Here is a 22,186-nt window from a genome sequence, read left to right on the forward strand (position 1 = left end):
TGCACAAGAAGGCATATTCTCAATCTTTTAAGAAGTTAGAAGTAGACCTACTGTGTCACTAACTTTCCCCCCCTTCTTTGCAGAGTATTGGGAAGGGGTCTTTATGGTGTATAGACCCAGAATACAGACAAAACCTTATCCAGGCTTTGAAAAAGACTCCCTATCATCCATATGTGTTCAGCACACCTCCAGCGTCTCCTCAGGCATATCAAAGGTAAGAGAATTTGGACATACTTTTATTGGGCACTTCTTTGTTTTTCTTTGGAATGATCACTTGGGCAATGGTTCTGTAAGGTAAGCTGACTTCAGTTTTATACAAGTTAAAAATATATTAGGTTTATATATTTAATCTGTCACAATGTTCATTCCTGTTTAACTGCATAAGGTTCACCTTGATGGATGGATACTCGAAGGCCTGTTATATTGTCAGACCATGGTTCTAACAAGGTCACTGTTGTTGCTTAGACTGACAGTGGCTGTCCAGGGTCTCAGGTTGAGGTCTTTCATATCACATACTACTTGATCCTTGCAACTGGAGGTACTGGAGACTGAACCTGGGACCTTCTACATGCAAAGCTGATGTTTTCCTACTAAATCCTATCACATAACATGTACACACACACACGTACCCAGTTTACCTAATTCAGCATTGTCTGACTAGGACCTGGGATGACTTGAGTTCAAATCCCTTGCTTAGCCATGGAAGCACATCAGATAACCTTGGGATCTCTCAGCCTAAAGGTTGTGAGAATGTAGCAGAGAAGAGGGGAACAATGTGGAAAACCATTCCGGGTGCTTGATTGGGGAGAAAAGCAGGATATAAATAAAATAACAAAAATGAGCAACTAAATTGCTTTGTGGTTGATCGGTAGACTGCAACCTAAGTTCTACCCATCCCTGCCATATAGAATTACAACAATTGTGAAAAGCATCACAAACTCCTAAATTATCAGCGCTTGAATCCTTTATTGGATGTGGTCTTCCTTACCGTGTTTCATGGATCCAGAATATTCATTGTAGATCCTCAGGCTAAGTTGTAGGTACTTCTGTGGATGTGACCCAAAAATGCAACTTCTGTACTCCTGGGCAACAACAGAAATTTCAGTTACAAGAAATCAACCCAGGTTTTTTCTTTTCCTGCCTCTTGCAGATCTTAAGTGCGAGTTGGTCTTTTCTGGCTTGTTGCTCCAGTGTCAGAGTGATTAAGTTGTCATTGTAGCTATAGCGTCCCATGCAAACTTTTGCTTCCAGGCGACTGAAGGCTATTTCTTCTTGTTGTGGTTACCTGCTCTTAGTGAGACAAGTCAGCATAGTTATGCAAGTTGCCACTGGGCTTGCGTGCATGTGCCTTTTGAAAACCAAAGTGGGGGAGTTCTCCTTTTTACTTGGGGAAAAAGTGAAGTGCAGCTGGAATGTGTAATTTAAGAAATCCAAGTATTAATGCAATCATTTAATTGAGGAGTTGCTTATTTGTGACCAGCTCATGAAAACAAAGCTATGAGATAATTATAGGATATCAGATCAACTGTGTCCAGAGAATAAATGATTTAGGTTGGAATCCTAAAAACACTTTCTGGGGAGTAAGTTCAATTGAATGAAATGAAACTTTCTTCTGAGTAGTCTTACTTAGGATAGCTGCAGGGCCGGCCCTGCCACTAGGCAATTGCCTAGGGTGCCAGCCTTCTGGGGGCTATGAATTTGGCACCCCCCCCATGTGTTTCAGTAACGTTTTCAGTGCAGGGGTGGTGGCGGCAGAAGTTAGCCTTGCCTAAGGTGCTAGACAGGCTGGGGATGTCCCTGGATAGCTATAAAGTTTGAGTTCAGTGGCACCTTTAAGATCAAATTATAATTCTGGGTATAAGCTTTTATGTGAAAATAAAACTTTGTTGGTCTGAAAGGTACCAGTGGACTCAAACTGTGTTCTGTTGCTTCAGACCAACACGGTTACCCTCCTGAATCTATCACAAGGTAGCTCCCTTCTAAGTGGATAGTTTAGGTGGTGCCTCCTGCTAGCTTAAAAGACTTAAAAGAAGACTATAGATTTATACCCCACCCTTCTCTCTGAATCAGAGTCTCAGAGCGGCTTACAGTCTCTTTTATCTTCAGGCAGAGAGCCAGTTTGGTGTAGTGGTTAAGTGCGTGGACTCTTATGTGGGAGAACCAGATTTGATTCCCCACTCCTCCACTTGCACCTGGTGGAATGGCCTTGGGTCAGCCATAGCTTTCACAGGAGTTGTCCTTGAAAGGGCAGCTACTGTAAAAAGCTCTCTCAGCCTCGCTTACCTCACAGGGTGTCAGCCTCACCTACCTCACAGGGTGTCTGTTGTGGTGGTGGTGGGGGGGGAAGGTAAAGGAGATTGTGATCGTTCTGAGATTCAGAGTATAGGGTGGGATACAAATCCAATATCATCATCATCTTCTTCCCCCACAACAGACACCCTGTGAAGTAGGTGGGGCTGAGAGAACTCTCACAGAAGCTGCCCTTCAAGGACAACTCTTGAGAGAGCTATGACTGATCCAAGGCCATTCCAGCAGCTGCAAGTGGAGGAATAGGGACTCAAACCCAGTTCTCCCAGATAAGAGTCTGCACACTTAACCACTACACCAAATTGGCTATTAGACAAAATCATGGAGGAGAGGTCCATCAGAGGCTATGAGCCAGAATGGCCGAATAGAACTTCTGTGTTTAGAGGCAATATACTTCTGAATGCTACTTGTATGGTTGGGGGACAGTAACAGGGGCAGATTTTAGTGCATGTGCATTCTAGTTGGCTATTGTGGGAAACAGTACTAAATGGACAGTTGGTTTGAACTAGCAGGGCTGCTCTTAATAAAGACACTGGATTGCCTAGGGCAGTGATGGCTAACTTTTTCAGCTTGGTGTGTCGAAAATCGGGAAAAAGTGTAGTCTTCCTCGGGTCGCGTGTCACTTCACTGTGTCACTTCAAGAAATATCAATAATTTGATGATATTTGCAGCCCCAATAAAGAAAGAGGGTTGCCAAGTCCAATTCAAGAAATATCTGGGGGCTTTGGGGGCGGAGCCAGGAGACTTTGGGGGTGGAGCCAGGAGACATTGGGGTGGAGCCAGGAACAAGGGTGTGACAAGCATAATTGAACTCCAAGGGAGTTCTGGCCATCACATTTAAAGGGACAGCACACCTTTTAAAATGCCTTTCTTCCATAGGAAATAATGAAGGATAGGGGCACCATCTTTTGGGGCTCATAGAATTGGGCCCCCTGGTCCAATCGTTTTGAAACTTGGGGGGGGGGTATTTTGGGGAGAGGGGGATCCCCTGCCCCCACCTGGGGATTGGTAACCCTGCGGGAAAGGGTGTATCTTTTTTTCTTCCCGCCTTTTCTCCTCCAGCGCTTGCCAAGGGAAGCCAAGGGGGGGCGACCCAATGCTCCCCTCCCCTTGCTCTTTTGCAACCCACACACAGCCCCCATCGCCCACCCCCTTCCTCCTCTTCCAAGCTGAAAAGGGCAGCTTGTCCTTTAAATCTGAAACCCCGCCTCCGGCAGGCGGTCATGAGAAAGAGTGAGAGAGCAAAGTGAGAAAGATCATGTTGGTTGCAAAAAAAAAACAGGACCGGGTGGAGGAGGAGGAGGGGGGGCAGCCCCACAACAGGCCCAAGAGCGACGCCCCCTCGGGCATTGCACCCCACACACACTGCTGCAATGCCATCTCTGCCTCCCCCTCCCCCAGCCGCTCCGTGCAAACAAATGGAAAAAAACACGCCTGCCTTGCTCCTGCATTTGCAAAGCCCCGGCATTGCAAAGGCGCGACCCGCCGAGGAGGGCACTTCTTTCCCCCCCTGCCTCTTTTTTTGCAATGCTCTTTTTTTCTTTCTTACCCACCTATTTCCTCAGGCCCCGGGAAGGGCGGGAAAAGGGGGTTGCAAAGCTCGGCCCTGTTGCGAGGAGGAGGAGGCGTGTTTGGCTGCCTCTGCTTTGGGTGGGGGACGGGTTGTGCCAGGAGGCTGTCTCCTCCCACCCCCAGGTCAAGGCGAGACGCTGGCAGCGTCGGCCAACCTTCCCTCCCACCCCCAACCTTCCCTCCCACCCCCGGCCTGGAGCCGGGGAAAGAGGCGGCGGCGGCCCGCTGCGCTGCTGCCGCCTCTTCTCGCCTTCACCTTAGCAGCTGCTGCTCCTCCGAGACGGGCTCAGCAGCCTCCGAAGGACTCGCGGCTCGCCACACTCCTTGGTTTCCAGTGTGTCAGCCAAATTGCCTCGCGTGTCACCAGTGACATGCGTGTCATAGGTTCGCCATCATGGGCCTAGGGCAACATTAGGCAACAACAACAGCCCAGTAACCTGTTGCATGAAATACATATGTGTGACTTCTTTTTTTTATTTTTGAATGTGTCTACTGCCAGAAAGGTTGATGGTTGTTCATCTGTGTTTAGGATAGTACTATAGTTTCGCAAGTTTCCTCCTTCAAATATACTTTCTTCCTTTTGCAGCAACATATTCAATAATACAATTCAGGTAATGTCAATGAAGTTCTCGAGCTTCTCTGTCGAGCAGCCATGTTCCGTCACATGTCCAGACAATCAATCTTCAGGCAGAGATTGGGAGGAACAGCTGGGCTTTCACGGGAGACGGCTGTATGTCTGCCCTTGCTAGGCGATTAGCGTGATGGTAACCATAGTAACCAGAGCATCTCCATAGCAACGCATAGCTGAGACAGGTGCAGTTGCATCACAAGGCTGTTTGTTGCCTGGCAAAAGGACAGGCCATTAGTACTTAGATATACGCTGTTTCCTTGGTAACAAATAACCCTACATAGCAACTACAGTGGGCTTGAAACATTTTTTCCCCTCCCAGTTTTTTAAAAGTGGATTCTACCTGCTTGTATTTGTGTTTGAGTCTAAGTCAACAGAATCGGAGCTTTCAGTGTGAGGGCATCTGACTTGAGAAGGTGAAATGAGATGTTCTGAGGAATGACACAAGAGGGATAAAACAACGCATGAGAAAACGGAGACTTATGCAGACTTAAATATTGACCCTTAAATGGGTTTTTGTTGCCGCTTCCTCTTCAGTCCTTAAATACAGACTTTATAATTTTTTGACTGCATTTCCTTCCCACATCCCCGCCAGCAGCAGCCATTCTTCTGTAGCTAAATGTCTAGTTTGTAGCTTGATGGTAGAGAGCCATGTTGCTATAAGCAGGGGCTTAGGCTGCTGTAGCAACTCTGACATCTTATCCCTGGAATGCATTGCTCTGCCATACATGGCACTCATATCACTGGTGGGAAATCCTTTTGTTCTGTGGCGTTTAGGACAGGTCTGGAATTGGCTTTCTTAGAACTGGAGGGGAAGGGGAAGCAGAAGCGTAGGATGGTATGTGGCCATGTTTTATTTCCCTCTACACCTGTGTTGTGCTGATATCCTTGCATGGTCCTACTGCCGTTCTTTAGATTGGCTGGCCTGTATCGGCATAGTGGTGGTGTTGGTTACCCAGTCTAAGGATATGAAATTCAGATTCAAAGTGCATCTCTTCCATGAATTCACAAGGTGATCTTAGACAAACATATTCTCACCTCAAGCCTCCATCAAGGATATTGGTGGTATTCTCTCTCTCTCTCTCTCGGCTTGACTTGGCGAACGAAGATTTAAGAAGGGTGCAGTAGTCCACGTCTGCTGCAGGCTCGCTGGTGTCTGACAAGACCAATGCAGGACAGGCAGATCCGGCCACAGTGGCTGCAGGGAAAAGTCTGATTTGGGGTTGGTGCTGTAGCAGTGCGATTGTTCCTCAATCTCCTTTTGTCCTCAAGACCAGCTATGCGTGCATTCTCAAAGGAAGAGACAGCCTGGTGGATGGTATGCCTCCATGCTTTGCGATCTGAGGCTAGGTCAGACCACTGGTGATGGTTGATGCGACAGGTGCCAAGGGATTTCTTCAAGGAGTCCTTGTACCTCTTCTTTGGTGCCCCTCTATTTCGATGGCCGGTGGAAAGTTCGCCATACAGAGCAATCTTGGGAAGGCAGTGGTTTTCCATCCTAGAAATATGCCCTGCCCAGCGCAGCTGCGTCTTCAACAGCAGTGCCTCGATGCTTGTAACCTCCGCCCTCTTGAGGACTTCAGTGTTGGTCACAAAGTCACTCCAGTGGATGTTGAGGATGGTGCGAAGGCAGCACTGATGAAAGCACTCAAGGAGTCGCAGGTGATGACGGTATAAAACCCACGATTCGGAGCCATAGATGAGGGTTGTCATCACAACCGCTTTGTAAACATTGATCTTTGTGCCTTTTTTCAGATGCTTGTTGCTCCACACTCTTTTGTGCAGTCGGCCAAATGCACGGTTTGCCTTTGCCAGCCTGTTGTCAATCTCCTTGTCGATCTTGGCATCTGAGGAGATGATGCACCCCAGGTAGCTGAACTGCTGGACTGTCTTCAGAACTGATTCACCCACAGTGATGCAGGGAGGGTGATAATCTTCCTGGGGTGCAGGCTGGTGGAGAACTTCTGTCTTCTTCAGACTAACTTCTAGGCCGAATAGCTTGGCAGCCTCTGCAAAGCAGGACGTCATATGCTGCAGAGTTGATACCAAGTGGGAGACAAGTGCAGCACCATCAGCAAACAGTAGCTCTCGGATAAGTTTTTCCATTGTCTTGGAGTGAGCCTTTAGTCACCTCAGGTTGAACAGGCTGCCATCAGTGCGATAGCGGATGTAGACACCATTGTCATCATCTAGATCTACTGCGGCTCTTTGAAGCATCATGCTAAAGAAGATCGTAAAGAGAGTTGGCACGAGAACACAGCCTTGCTTTACACCTGTGCCTATTGGGAAGGGCTCCGAGAGGTCGTTGCAGTGTCTGACTTGGCCTCGCTGGTCTTCATGTAGCTGGATGATCATGCTGAGGAACCTTGGGGGACATCCTAAACGTTCCATGATTTGCCACAGGCCTTTCCTGCTAACGGTATCAAATGAAATAATTTTGGAAGATACTGCAGTAAGAACTGGTGTAATTCTTTTAAGCCTTAAAAGTGTTGGGCTTGCAGTCACATTATGACAATTCAGAAACTGAACTGTGGCTTAAGCACAACTTGTTCTTAAAATCAAGAAGAATAAGAGATATAGAACTATAAATTTTGAACAAAATAAGGTTAACAGAACTTGAGTCTGGGGTGAGGGGAAAAATAAGTCTGTCAGCTCTAATTCATGAACTTCAAGAAAGCATTTCTTAAAGGTTCTGTAAAGCAACTTTTCCTCATAGAAAGAGAAAAATCATAAACACTGAAGAAGAGAGGCTCACTCCAGAAGATGGCTGCTTCTCTGCTGACTGCCCTTTTCAGTGCTCCAGAAGCTGTCTTCTCTGGAAGGTGTCCCAGATAATAAACATAGTAATGCTGTATATGTACAAAAACAGTCTATATGTACTGGATAGGTACAAAGTGATGGTCTGTGCTGAACACCCCCATCCAAGGGTGTCTTGTCTGTCCATCTATCTATTTATCTATCTGAAATTTGCTGTCAAGTCACAGTTGACTTATGGTGACCCTTTAGGGTTTTCAAGGCAAGAGGTATACAAGAGACATTCAGAGGTGGGTTGCCATTGCCAGCTTCTGAGTAGCAACCATGGTATTCCTTGGTGGTCTCCCATCCAAATACTAACCAGAGCCAACCTTGCTTAGCTTCCAAAACCTGATGAGACTGGATTAGCCTGGGCTTTACTCTCAGTTAAATGGCTAGGATGGGATATATATCAATTGCTTGGATTGGTCATCCATCCCATTGGGATATGTTAAGCACATCCCAATTATTCAGACAAAAATTAAGCTAAATAAGGAAAGGAAAGGTCCCCTGTGCAAACACCAGTCGTTTCCGACTCTGGGGTGACATTGCTTTCACAACATTTTCACAGACTTTTTACGGGGTGGTTTGCCATTGCCTTCCGCAATCATCTACACTTTCCCCCCAGCAGGCTGGGTACTCATTTTACTGACCTCGGAAGGATGGAAGGCTGATTCAACCTCGAGCTGGCTACCTGAAAACCCAGCTTCTGCCGGGGATCAAACTCAGGTTGTGAGCAGAGCTAAATAAATGTGTTCCCAAATCCTCACACTTTAAATTTGAGTGCCATATAATTTGATCTTCCAGAAGTATCTCTTGTGCAGTCTTTGGCAAGTCATTAGTAGAAGGATCTCTGGATGCGTTTTCTGCCTACCTTCTTAAATTTTCCATATGTATATTCTCAACAAAGATGATACAATAGGTTATAAGAGAGGAGAGTTCTTAAGTAGGCAAGGAAGGATCCACTTTAGGGCTTTCTAGAAATTGGCATCTGTCATATATGCCTTGTAATTTTCTGGCTTGATTTACTGCAGCTGTCCTTAGGGCTGCCCTTGAAAGCTGCTTAGAAGTGTCACCTGTTGCAAAAAAACCATGGCTACCCAGCTTTCAACTTGTTTAGTGCTGAATTAGTTTCTGTCTTCAGAGTCTAATTGAGATTTTGACCTTTTAAAAATCCCTAAAAGTCTCTAAGCTTGCTTAATTTTGAGGTTATCCACTTCTTCATAAACCTCCATGTCTCCTTTCTCTTGTGTGTGTCCTCCTTTAGCTGATATTGCTCTCAAACATGATTTGCAAGAAGGGGATGGTACAGAAATTCAAAGACCATAAATTAGCATCCATAATAAGCTATAGTTGGGGGGGAGGGGTATAGAAAAAAGAACATATGTTTGTAAGTGCAGATTCTAAGATTCAGTAAATGACATCTGTGATTACAAAGTATCTTGAGCAGCAGGCATTGGGGGAGTCTCTGCTTCTTAGTCTGGGTAGATTTAAAACTTGAGACAGGTTCCAATATTTTGGCCATTTGAATTATTTGGGAGACAGTGGTCATAGTGGTTGGTCAATAGTGTGACTGGTGTTAAAGTAGTTACTCCTTGAATTCTGCTCCTGGATATCCAGGGAGCTGAGTTGTTGAAAAAACAAGGTTGTGGTTTGAGTTGATTGGTATTGGATTGATCTTTCCTCTTTCTCCTGACTTGCTTAAAAAAGGTGAGGTAACTAGTTAACACCTTTTAAAGAGATTTAAAATTCATTAACAAATATGACACTGTAGAATTCAGTGCTCCACAAGCGTTTAGGAGTGACTTTCTTACTAGAGAAAACAGCTGCTCTACTTCAGGTATTAAATGAGCAAAGCAAGAAATATAGCATTATCACCCATGGCTGTACTAATTGAGAGTTGGTTACACCCACTTTTGATCTGATGTGCTCTGCCTAGAATTGTGATATACTTACTGCTGTCTCATGCATTTTCTTGGCCTTCTGGCCATGCCAGGTATGAACTGTCATTTTTTGCTTGCACTCACATCTACCCACCATGGGTACCCAATTGTACCTTCCAATTTAAGAGGCTGCATTTGAGGAAATGAGCTCTAGTTCACAGAACTTTTTAACCGCAGTGAATGTAATAGTCTTTAAAATGCCAGAAATCTCTTGTAAAGCCTACCATAGCAGTTCAGATCCAGAAATCTTAAGTGTTTTGTAAAATTAAGATTTCTGGATCGAACTGCTAAAGCAGTTTTTTTTTCAAAGCTATCAAAATATGCCCTGCTGTAAAGATCACTGTGGTTTAATGTGGCTCTTTCTTCTCTCTTATTTTCATATCCCTTTTCTTTACGTTACTTTAGATCTGTGCTTCCTTTTTCTCTTAGAATTTCTTAGATCTTTGGAACCTGAGGCACTGTCTGTTTTGCTCCCTCCCTCAATAGTAATCAACTGCGCTCCCCCCACTTCACTCTGGATCCTCACTCATTTAAGCACCCAGAAACATTAGCATTCTTTCAAGCAGTGGATCAGGCTTTCTGTTTGCATATATAATTTACAAAAAATGTCTTGTGCTATGTTTTATAAAGTTATCTACATGTTTCTGTACTGCTGTATTTGGCTTATTCAAGGGTGCATGTATTTATTGCTGGATGTGTAGCAACACCACCTGGGGAAAGTAAAGTACTTTAAAAGTAGAATCCTTTACTTCAGAAAGTAAAACTAAAGTACTAGATTTCCTCCAATTGAAGAATTGATTACAATATCTGGTTTTTAGATTGCCTTCTTAATGTAAAAAACATTTCACTTATTGTTCACTATGCTTGTCAATGCTTATTGTATTGTATACAGTTATTTAAAAAAAAGGTAGTCCCGTGTGCAAGCACCAGTCGTTTCCAACTCTGGGGTGACATTACTATCAGGATGTTTTCGTGGCAGACTTTTTACGGGGTGGTTTGCCATTGCCTTCCCCAGTCATCTACACTTTCCCCCCAGCAAGCTCGGATGGATGGAAGGCTGAATCAACCTCAAGCTGGCTACCTGAACCCAGCTTCTGCCAGGATTGAACTCAGGTCATGAGCAGAGTTTAAGAGTGCAGTACTGCAGCTTTACCACTCTGCACCACGGGGCTCTTACAAAGTTATTCTAGGAAACTGTTAACGAGACAGCATTTGATACTGAAATCATGTCACCGTTGACCGTCTTTTTAAAACAGTGGTAATCTGTATAAGAGAGTATGTGACATCTAGGAGAAGCCTTAAATTCCCATATGTATGAACAGAAATCTGGATAGTGTGAAACTGGCCTAACTAGTTCTCAAAAGCAATCAGAATCACCAAAGGAGGAGCAGATTTTCCTGTTTGCAAGTCAGCATTTTACAGCAAGTTGCTAAATGAAGCTGTGGTTTTAGGTGTTCAGATGCTATCTTCAAAGCACAGTTGCCTGGCTGCATTCCTGTTGCATCAAAAAAAAAAAAACCCTCTGGAAAACCAAAAGCTTTGCTTATATAGCTCAGTGACAGAAATTAATAAACTACATGCAGAATGACTTTAATTCTCCAATATTAAGATGCCCCTGGGGGGGGCTGGATTAACAGAAGGAATTACAAGGTTTATACGGTGAAGGTTGGCAGGATCCCACAGAGGCAAATTGACCCAGTCTTTGCAGTTTTTCAGACCTATTACAGAAAGAAACATATGGAAGTTTGACACAGACAGTTTCAGAGCTTACTCTGCTGAGTGCTGTGGCTGTTCTGTTACTTTCCCCTGCAGCATTTTGGGGGAGCTGCTTAGAGGGAGCTAGCAATATAAGTATACTTTCATGGGTGTCTTCAGGCTTTCTTGCATGTGTCGTCTATGTTTCCGAGTTCGCTTTTCTGCTTGAAGTATTTGGTGCAGTTATAAAATCAAACAAAAAACATTAAGAGCAATCCAATGTGATGTAGTGGTTAAGAGTGGCAGACTGTAATCTGGAGAACCGGGTTTGATTCTTCATGCCTTCATATGCAGCCAGCTGGGTGATCTTGGGCCAGTCACAGTTCTCTCAGATCTGTTCTCTCAAGAGCAGTTTCTGTCAGAGCTCTCTCAGTCCCACTTACCACACAGAATGTTTGTTGGGAGAAGGGAAGGAAATTGTCAGCTGCTCTTGAGACTCCAAGTAGTGAAGGGTAGGTTATAAAACCAACTTTTCTTCTCCTAAGAGGCAGAGATATTTTTTTTTAAAAAAAAAATCCCGACAACACTAAAAGTCACAGCATATACCAGGGTTGGCCAAATTTGCTTAATGTAAGAGCCACATAGAATAAACATCAGATGTTTGAGAGCTACAAGACATGAACATCAGATGTTTGAGAGCTGCAAGACAGGAAGGCAGGCAAGTAGATGGAGGGGAGAGATGAGTGAGAGGTGGAAAGAAAGCAACTTTAACTTTAAATGTATTCTCCCAGCTGACCCATGGGGTGGAGGGGGCTTGGAAGAGCCACACAATATGTGTGAAAGAGCCACATGTGGCTTCCAAGCCACAGTTTGGCCACCTTTGGCATATACTGTCAACTGCAGGGAATAGCTCTCCAAAGTTTTTTATTTGACCCGAGCCTAGGAAGGAATAACCTGATGGATCTCTGTGGGAACTCTGTGGTGGGCATTGGGAGGTTGTGTGTGTGTGTGTAGCTTCCTGCCCACAAGTCCTTGTAACAGGACAGGTTAGAAATCTAATGAACAAATGAAAACTACTCTGCCTACTTTGTCCTTGTTAATTGTATTGTAAATAAGCCATAAACTTAATGATTGCATATTCCCTGACAGTTGATGCCACTGATGATCTTGGCACAGCAGAGATTCCTAATTCTCATCTAGAAAGTGAACCTGTTGACACTGGTTCAGAATATAGCCCATAGAATGGACACACTTGTCTGTAGAAATGTTTGCAAAGCTAAAGTGAACTCATGCGTCCACTATCCAACACTTTTTTTTTTTGCAGCTTTCTAGTGACCCACTATGTATTCTCTTCCTTTAGAACAAATATTTTGCTGGGGGGGAACCCAAAATATTCTGCTTATATTTGACAAGGGAGCAGAAGATCTTTCAGAGTGGCTTTCCTTCTATCCATCCCCAGAAATGGCTTTGTGCATTAAAAAATATAAACAGAATGTGAACTGAGCTGTTTTGGTCTTAGCATATTGAGCAATGAAAACTAAGGAAACCAGAATTCAGTTCTTCCTCTCTTTGGTGTTATGGGTGTATGGGTGGGTGTTATGGGGTGGATGTACACACTTGTACACAGCAAGGGCTGAGGGAGAAAAGTTGATTGTTTTCTGTTTGTGGAGGGGCGGGGATAACATGTGCCTCTCTCCTCACAGACTTTTAAGGTAGTAATCAGAGTGTGTAGGCTTGCCAAACCCTAGGTTCCAGCGGGGGTTCTCCCGCTTTCCCAGGGGCACCCCCAGTCAGCTGGCTGCTGGGGGAAGCCCCGCCCCCACAGCTACCATGTGACTTTCCACCTCTGGAGGCTTCAGTCTCCAATTGAAAGGCTTCCTCTTGGGATGGTGTGTCTGTGTTACTTTGAAGAAGTTGGCAGCAACTCGTAAGTAGAGGCGCCAATCGCTCGCTTCGGAGTCACCAGAAACAGGGGTTGGAGGGGAGGGAAATCTGCTGGGCACTTCATTATTCCCTATGTGGAGATCAATTCTCATAGGGTATAATGGGGAATTGATCTGGAGATATCGGGGGCTCTGGGGGGGGGCTGTTTTTTGAGGTAGAGGTACCAAATTTTCAGTGTAGCATCTAGTGCCTCTCCCCAAAATACCCCCCAAGTTTCAAAATGATTGGACCAGGGGGTCCAATTCTATGAGCCCCAAAAGAAGGTGCCCCTATCCTTCATTATTTCATATGGTTAAAACAATTTTATTTGGTAACATATGGTAACAAATTATATTTCTTGCATCATTAATAACTTCTTTTATCTATCCCATGTATTACTTTCTACCCACCCCTCCCCCCCGTTACTTGACCGCCGCCGGTGTTATTTACTTAAAGTACTAATGTTTAAGGGTACCCTTAACTAATAAAAACAAAAAATAATATTCTTCTTTTTTCTAAGACTTAATCATTATCAAAAATTGTCCAATGTCCTTTTATTTTCCACTCTTTTTCTACATATCTTCTGAACTTTTTCCACTCCCTCTTAAAAACTTCTAAATCATAGTCTCTTAAAATTCTTGTTAATTTGTCCATTTCACTCCATGTCATAACTTTTACAATCCAATCCCATTTCTTGCTTCCACAACTGCGCATATAATGTCCTAGCAGCTGAAAGCAAGTACCAAATTATAGTTCTGTCTTCTTTTGGAAATTTTTCCATTTGTAATCCCAACAGAAAAGTCTCTGCAACTTTCTTAAATTCATATCCCAAGATCCTAGAAATTTCTTGTTGAATCATCTGCCAATATTTTTATGCTCTTTCACAAGTCTACCACATATGGTAGAAAGAACTTTCATGTTTTTTACATTTCCAACATCTGTCTGGCATCTTATTATTCATCTTTGCCAATTTCTTAGGAGTCATATACCATCTATACATCATTTTAAAACAGTTCTCTTTAATACTATGACACGTCGAAAGCTTCCTAGAGTTCTTGCACAAGTATTCCCAAGTTTCCATCTGTATTTCTTTATTTACGTTAATTGTCCACTTAATCATTTGAAATTTCACTACTTCATCTTCCGTAGACCATTTTAAAAGTAATTTATATAATTTTGAAATTAATTTTTCATTGTCTCCAAGCAGAACTTTTTCCATTTCTGTTTGCTCTTTTCTTATTCCTTCAGTTTTAATGTCATTCTCCACCAAACTCTTTATTTGTTGCATTTGAAACCAATCATATTTATTATTCAGCTCTTCAGCAGTTTTCAATTCTGTTTTACCACTTTGTATTTTTAATAGTTGATTATATGACAACCACTTTTCTTCACCCGTCTCTGCTGTTATTTTTATCACTTCGGCTGGCACTATCCATAACAGTTTTCTCTCATCTCCATATTTCTTAAATTTCATCCATGTATTTAGCAAGCTGTTTCTTATATAACGGTGAGAGAAAAAGCCATCTATCTTTTTTTCCCTATCTTTTTTTTCTTCATTATTTCCTATGAAAGGAAGTCATTTAAAAAGATGTGCTGTCCCTTTAAATGTGATGGCCAGAACTCCCTTGGAGTTCAATGATGCTTGTCACACCTTTGCTCCTGGCTCCGCTCCCAATGTCTCCTGGCTCCACCCCCAAAGTCCCCAGATATTTCTTGACTTGGACTTGGAACCCTAAGTGTGTGGGGGTGGGGTGGGGGTTAGAGCAGAGATGTCAAACATACTGCCCACGGGCCGCATCAGGCCCGCAGAAGGCTCCAATCAGGCCCTCCAGAGACTGGCTGTCATCTGCTTCATTTTCCGTTGCCTGCTTTTTTCCGTGGCCATTTTGTGTTTTTCCCCAGATAAGCCAGAGTAGCAAAGCAGCCTTTCCCTCTCCCCCCTCCCTTTTCCCAAAGGGAGGAGGAGGGAGGAGCAGCCTCAGCCAATGAGGGAGGTTGGCTCTATAGCTCTGCTGGTTGATTAAGTTTGCCAGACTCAATTAATCACTCTGCAGAGCTACTGAGACAAGCCTCTCTTCTTTCTAATGAATGACTGAGGCTCCTCCCCCTCCTCCTGCCCTGGGGAAGGAAAGAAAGAGACAGAGCTTCCTTTGCCCAGTCCCCACCATCAGGAGAGGTACAAAGAGTGCTTTTAAGACTAGCAACGTTTTAGTGAAGGTATGAGCTTTTTGCCTTGCTACAGAAAGAGAGAGTTTTGTTGGGTGTGTAACTGGGTTCCCCTCCTCTTTTTCACTGTAGTCATGCCGTCCAGTCTTTCTCAATAGAAAAGCATTTGAACTATTTAGAAGAGAAATATCACATTTTCCTTTGATTAGAGGTCTTGAATTTAGACTTCCCAGATAGTAGGCTGACACTGACCATTTATGCATGGCTGTCTCTCTGTTCTTGTAGTTGTTTTTTGGGGGGAAGTTGTATTTTTTTTAGTTGTAGTCAATTTTCTGGGGGAAATTATAGTTTTGTAGACAAGCACATAGCCCTCAGTCTGTGCCATGGTGCCTTCACATGTTCTTGACTAGTACGTGAAGCAACGTCTGTACAAAAGCTCACAATGCCCAGCTGCTTCATGTTCCTCTGGGTCTTAGGCTCAAAGTATTGACCATGAGACGTCTGTAATGAATGTCAATGAATCAAAAGTAGGCTTGCAACTTACAGACGTGCACACCTGACCAGCACATATTCAAGTCTGGTACAGCACAGACATTGTTTGCAGTTTTCGATGCAATAATTCTTAGCAAGAGGTGACATTTATCCAAGACTGTAAAACATAATATTGCAAGCAGGCTAATATTTTAAGCATGTTTTATTTTAAGCAAAAAAAAATCTTTGTGTGTCTATGTCCTTTATAAAGTTTATATGTTCACTACCTGGCATTACATTTTATGATACACATGGCTCGGCCTGACAAGATCTCATATATGTAAAATCTGGCCCTCATAACAAATGAGTTTGACGCCCCTGGGTTAGAGGGATAAAGAATTTTTAAATCCTGCATACAGTGCCCCCCCCCCCCAAATATTCTCCCAGAATCTAGCCCCACTGGTGGACCTCCTGGCCACTGTGTGACAGAGTATTAGATTGGATGGGCCATTGGCCTGATCCAACATGGCTTCTCTTATGTTCTTACAAGGTTTCCATGACTTGTAAAAGACAATTTCCTCCCTCCCTTTAACTGACTCCCAATTGCCTTCATCATTCCTTATTGCCTGAATTGTCTTCATCAGACAGTGGGGGCACAGGGAAAGCCACCCTTTTGGTACATTACAATGTTGTTGTTGTTGTTGCTTTAAAAAATTGAACAAGTTACTAATAGAAAATCACATCACTTTTATGTGCCTAACCTAGTTTTGCTTCTGTTGTGATAGTAATGGAATCAGCACCTTTATTAGGCAGAATGCATGGAGTATAACAAAATTAGTTGTAGCACTGAAGATGGTCCAAAAACAGTGGTTTGCGCAGGATAATGCTTTCTGCCTCTTAACAATAGCTGGATTCGATGAGTCTCAGCTAAATCCATCTGCTCTGCTTGTCCCTTTTTTCCTGGGACCTATTTCATGTTCTGAATATTACCTCTTTATGAAACCCTGTATAAATACACATGAATTCTGAATCAGAATCTTGGTCCATCAAGGTCAGTATTGTCTTCTTTGACTGGCATCTACTTTCCTGGGTCTTATGCAGAGTGCTTTCATATCACCTGCTCCCAGATCCTTCAACTGGAGATGCTGGGAATTGAACCTGAGACCTTCTGCATGCATCTCCAACTCAAAAGGGTCCAGGCAAATAGGTGTGAAAAACCTCCGCTTGAGACCCTGGAGAGCCGCTGCCAGTCTGAGTAGACAATACTGACTTTGATGGACCGAAGGTCTGATTCAGTATAAGGCAGCTTCATATGTTCATAGTTTCAGCCCAGTGCATATATGGGATCATTGTATCTGATGCAGGGTTGCCACATCCCTCCTTGCAACTGATGTGGGGCTTATCAGCAAGTGGGCCTAGGCCAGTGTTGCAGCAGCATTGTTGGTGATGTGGTAGTGTCAATTGTGGCACACACAGAAGTGACATAATGTTGACATCAGGAATCACCAAGGAATCCAGGTTCATGATACAGAGACAGCCAATGGCAAATCAGCTCTGAAATGGCTCTTACCATGAAAACTCAATTGGGTTGTCATAAGACAGTTTTGACCAGGCAACACCCCCCCCCCCCCATTTTCATCATAGAGTTTTTCCCCAAATACTAGAACATCCCATGTAACTAGTGACACTATGACATCACTTCCAGTGTATATCAGAGGTGACGTCATTGTGACATTGGCCTAGGCCTCCCCAGCTGCCAGTAAGTTTCCCCACCAGGCAGCTGATAGGTGGTGGAAAATCCCTTGCCATAGTGTGGACTTGGCAGCCCTACTCTTGTGTAAGTGTCCGTGTTCTCTGAGCTTATTGTGAAGTGACCTTGTGCCAGAACCTCGTCCTGAGGTGTGGCCCTCTGTTGTGTAAATTACCCTCTGGTGAAGTTAGATCCAAGTAGTCAGCCATGTTGGTCTGAAGTAGTAGAACAAAATTGGAGTCAAGTTGCACCTTTAAGACCAACTTAGTTTTATTTAGAACGTAAGCTTTCGTGTGCTCTCTTAATCACACTCCATCAGATGAGGAATCCGGTACAGAATCTGGAAGCCACACATAGATGGTAATCAGTGGCTCAGAATGCAAACTGGTACAAATTTAAGATTCAATGACAGAATAGTAAAATTATCTGGTAGGGAGTGGTTTAGAATGCAAAATGGTATAAATTTAAGATTCAATGACAGAATAGTAAAATTAACAAATTGAGCAAACCTTTGATCTGAGTAGCATGAGCATGCAAAAGCAATAAAACAGTAATCTGTCAAAATGTGAGAATGTCTGTTAATGACTATATTGTATTAAACCTGGGTCAAAAGGAAGGTATTTATATCTTCACTCTGGTGAAGTGGTATAGAAACATCTTTGTAGGCATACTTCCCTCTTTTCAGTGTTAATTTCATGCCCTGCTGTTGCTCATAATTTGTGAGTGTAGTTTTCATCCCTGGTTTCAGATGGAAGAATTGGTCAAAAAGGTGCTAGTTTGATGGCTTAAGTGAAGTTTAGTGGGTTTTATCTTATTATCTTGTTTAAAGTGCTGTGGGATTAATATTCTTCAAACAACCCTTAAGAATTTCTTTGATAACGAGTGAATTTTGAACAAACAATTCTGCGTCTTTCCAGAATCCTACAAATAACAGGGGTGGTGGTGGTATCATAAATTTTAAAAAATTATTTAGTCCTTGCATTTATAGCCTTGCATTTATAGCCTGTGTTCAAGGGTGGATCATCCTAAAGTAGTCCAGCCTGGAAACAACAAAAAAACATGTTGCATACCAGACCCAGTTTCAGCTAGCCAGAAATGAGGGCCCAGTTCAAAAGAAGGCCTTATTTGCTAACTCCCCCTCAGGAAAGAGATCGTTTTGGTTTTGAACACCTTTTCCAGTATAAAAAGTTTGGGTCCAGGATATTTATTTGACCACATATGTACAGCTTATAGTGTTAGCTTGAATTTCTCTCTGACTGGCCTGAATCCATGGCTTTCTTCTACTGAAATCCACCCTCCCTTATAAACAATTTTCATGTAAGAAGCTTATCTCAATTTTCTGCCAGCATCCCATAACAACTAGGCATTTATAACCTTGACTCTCAGCATAGAATTAACAGTCTGCTGCTTGGTGACAAACAAAAAGAGAGTGAAAATAAAATCAGAAGTCACTGTGTTCTTCACAGAGGCAAGAGCTATGATGTGCAAAGACATGGATTACATTAAAGTCAAAAGCCACCAGGTTGGCATATATCCTTCACAATGTGTCATAGCTAACAGGTTATCCTTAATATCTAAAAAAACCTTTTGGTAAAAGCTGGTAAAAGTCACTTCTGGCAACAGGCAGTCATATGAGTCTTTCGGAGCAATATTAAAGATAGTAGGGGCCTCAGGCCATACATGTGGGGAGCGTGACCCCACTCCATGTAGAAACAGAGAGCCACCAACTCCAACTTGAGTTCTCTTCTTTCCTATTATGATACCTTTTCCCTGGCTGGATTGAGTTTCAGTTTATTCAGTCTCAACCAGTTTATTAACATTGCTTTCATTTTTTAAAAAATCAGAGTTTTCACCATTCAACTGGTTCTATAGAAAAGGTAAATTAAAGGTGGGTACAATCAGCATAATACCATAGATCTCTCAACAACTACTTGTAGTATGTTTATGTAGATGGTGGGTAAAGTTGTCATATCAGTTGTTCAAGATAATTCTCAATTCCAAAAACTGACAAGGCTTCAGTGAAATCAGCAATTTAAAGTCAAGAAGAGAAGAGATTGGATTTATACCCTATCCTTCACTACCTTTCCCCTCCTCTCCCTACAACAGACACCCTGTGAGGTAGGTGGATCTGAGAGAGCTCTAGCAGAAACTGCTCTTGAGAGGAACAACTCTGCGAGAACTTGTGACTGACTCAAGGTCACCTCAGCAGGTGCATGTGGAGGAGTCTTGAATCAAACCTGGTTCTCCCAGATAAGAGTCCACACACTTAACTACTATACTAAACTAGCTCTCCATAATCTAGTAGTGTCTACACTTTTCAGAAAATATGGAGTATTTATTATTTTTAAAAATTTGTGATACCACCACCACCCTGTGGGTAGGTGATGGTATCACTGTCGGAGCGGGAGTAGCAGAGTGAGGGAGATGACTTGCCCGACACAGGGCTTCAGGAAAGAAAATCAGGCTTACACGTGCAACTAGTGCCAAAAGGTGTATTAACATATATACACAACAAGTGCTCTCTTGTGCAGTCTATACAATATCACCTCCACGGACAAAGTGCTTCGCCTAACCACCATCTCACAGGGAGAGACCTGTGTGATGCACACACAGATCATATATAGTCCAAGCAGCCAATCCTGGCCGTGCTGACTCAGCAGATTGCATCACTTGGCTTCTGCCGGCTCAAGCCGGTCTGCTGATCAGGTCACTGTGACCTAGCCTGGCAGCTAGATCACCAGCTGTCATACTGTAGCTGTCAGACTGGGTTTATGTAGATTCTTGCTCCAACACACCTCCTAATCTATTTAAACCCAGTGCACCAAAACACTTTACACAGTTTACATACATGTCCACCAGCAACATTACAGTTCATATTTACGTAGCTCGGAACCCTTTCCGGAATTCGTTCAGGAACTCATCATGATTGTAAAACACATCATCGTGTTCCTGTTCAGCCAGCTCTTTCAGACGCTTGGCTTCAGCCTCCTTCTCCCTTGCCTCGCACTCTGCCACCCAGGCTTTCCATTTCTTAGCCTTTTCTTTTAACATTTCCTCAAATCCGGGTGGGTCTGGATTGACAGTCAGAGTGACATAGGGACACTTGTACCTAGCGGGACGTTGGCCTTTGGTGGACCTGGCAGACACCCGTGGCCCTGTGCTTGGACCAGCTTTGTCTTCTTCGGGTTGCTCTGTTCCCACCTCCTGGGCTGGTTGCTCTGCCCCTGTAATTGGGTGTTGAACCTCCTGACTCTCACACTTTACCTCCAGTTCCTGCATTTGAGGCTCTGCCTCCTGACTCTGCTCGTCAGGCTCTGTGCCAGCATTCGGCTCACCTTCTCCAGCCCCACTGGGTGCCACCTCCTGGGCTGGAGTTCTGGGCTGCGCTCCAACATCGTTATCGCTACTTGGCAGCAGGACAAATTGTTTCTGCAAGGAGTGCAACCTTGGCCAGCTGCTTTCTTCATTGAACTGGGCACTCTTACTAAGTGTTATCTTGCATTTGCTATTGCAGAAACGATAACACCTGGCCCTTGGCTTGTAGCCCAGAAAAATTAGGCTCTCTGCCCGGACATCCCCCTCCCCGCTACTCGTGGAGTGGATGCCAACCCGAGCCCGTGACCCAAAGACTTTTAAAGAACTCAAATCTGGGGTCTTGTTCAACAGTAACCTGTAAGGCACATTTTTCACAGTATTACACCAAACCCTGTTTTGCAAAAAAACAGCTGCATGTATGGTTTCTGCCCAATAGGTCATTGGCAGTTGTGCGTCCTCTAACATGCAATACATCACATTCTGCAATACAGCCCCATGCCCATTTTCTCGGGGCGTTGCCGGGTTCGTCAGACGGTGGGCAATGCCCTTGTTCTCCAGCCAACGTTTCATCTGGTTAGATAAGAATTCCCCCCCTCTGTCGGTTTGTACAGCTAGGAGATTAACCCCTAATTGTCTCTCCACTGCTTTGACCCACTTGGTGAATGTCTTATACACCTCAGACTTATGCACCATGGTGAAAACCCACGCGTACCTCGTGTGGTCGTCGGTGGCCACCAAGCAGTATCTCCTCCCCGACAGACTCTTTGGCAATGGGCCAATAACGTCTAAATGGACTAGTTCCAGGGCTCGTGTGCTTTCCCTTGAGCTTTCTTTAGCAACAGCACACGCCTTGCTTTTGGTCTTCTTGCAGACCTGGCAATCCAAGTAACATTTGCAAGGATTTACTTTCAAACTAGGCACGAGCTCCAGGGTTTTCTTTAACGCCCTAAATCCGCAGTGCCCAAGTCTCCTATGGAGCAAATGTATACAATTATTGTGCACAGGCTCATTCGACACCTGAGCCACCTGGGCACAATCACTCTGGACCACATACAGTTTACCTTCCCTCTTTCCTGTCACAAGCAACTTTCCCCCACCTCCCAGGATTTTGCAGCAGGTTTTCTCAAATCTCACCTGGTATCCCTGGTCAAACAGTGTGCTAACACTCAACAGGTTAGACTGCAGTGAGGGTACATACAACACATTTTGCAACATACATTTCAGTGCAGGAAATTCCACATTGCCTGAGCAAACAGAATTGGCAGTGGTCCCATCAGCCAATCTCACATACTTATGCTCAGGACTGTCAATGTTTTTCAACAACTCCTTCTCGCAGCAGAGATGGCTCGTTGCCCCGGAGTCTAAAATCCAAGCAGACCCTGTGCTCTCTACTGCAGACGTGACCAGCCGGGTTGCTTCCTCACACGGGCTGGCGGTCCTCCGCTCTCGCCGCACACGCCCCCGCCTCTTCTCCCTCTCAGGGCAAGCTCGGAGCAGGTGCTGCGACGACCCGCATCCATAGCAGCGACGGACTGCAAACGCAGTCGGCTCCACTTCCTCCACCTTCGGACGCCTGCCAGCAGCAAAAGCTGGCTCATTCTTGGCTGTCTTCCCGGACACACC

General features: G+C 44.1%; 1 protein-coding gene across 5 annotated transcripts in view; it reads left to right on the top strand.

Moving 5' to 3' along the window:
• FOXN3 (forkhead box N3) overlaps positions 1 to 22,186 on the top strand; it is a 279,923-nt gene that overhangs the window by 132,718 nt on the left and 125,019 nt on the right. For all 5 annotated transcript variants that reach the window (XM_060261575.1, XM_060261573.1, XM_060261576.1 and 2 more), the window contains exon 3: positions 84 to 214. In XM_060261575.1, the coding sequence (XP_060117558.1) occupies positions 84 to 214 (131 nt within the window). The remainder of the gene's footprint in view (positions 1 to 83; positions 215 to 22,186) is intronic.

Source organism: Heteronotia binoei, chromosome 21 (genome assembly GCF_032191835.1).
Source record: "Heteronotia binoei isolate CCM8104 ecotype False Entrance Well chromosome 21, APGP_CSIRO_Hbin_v1, whole genome shotgun sequence".
Lineage (NCBI taxonomy): Eukaryota > Metazoa > Chordata > Lepidosauria > Squamata > Gekkonidae > Heteronotia > Heteronotia binoei.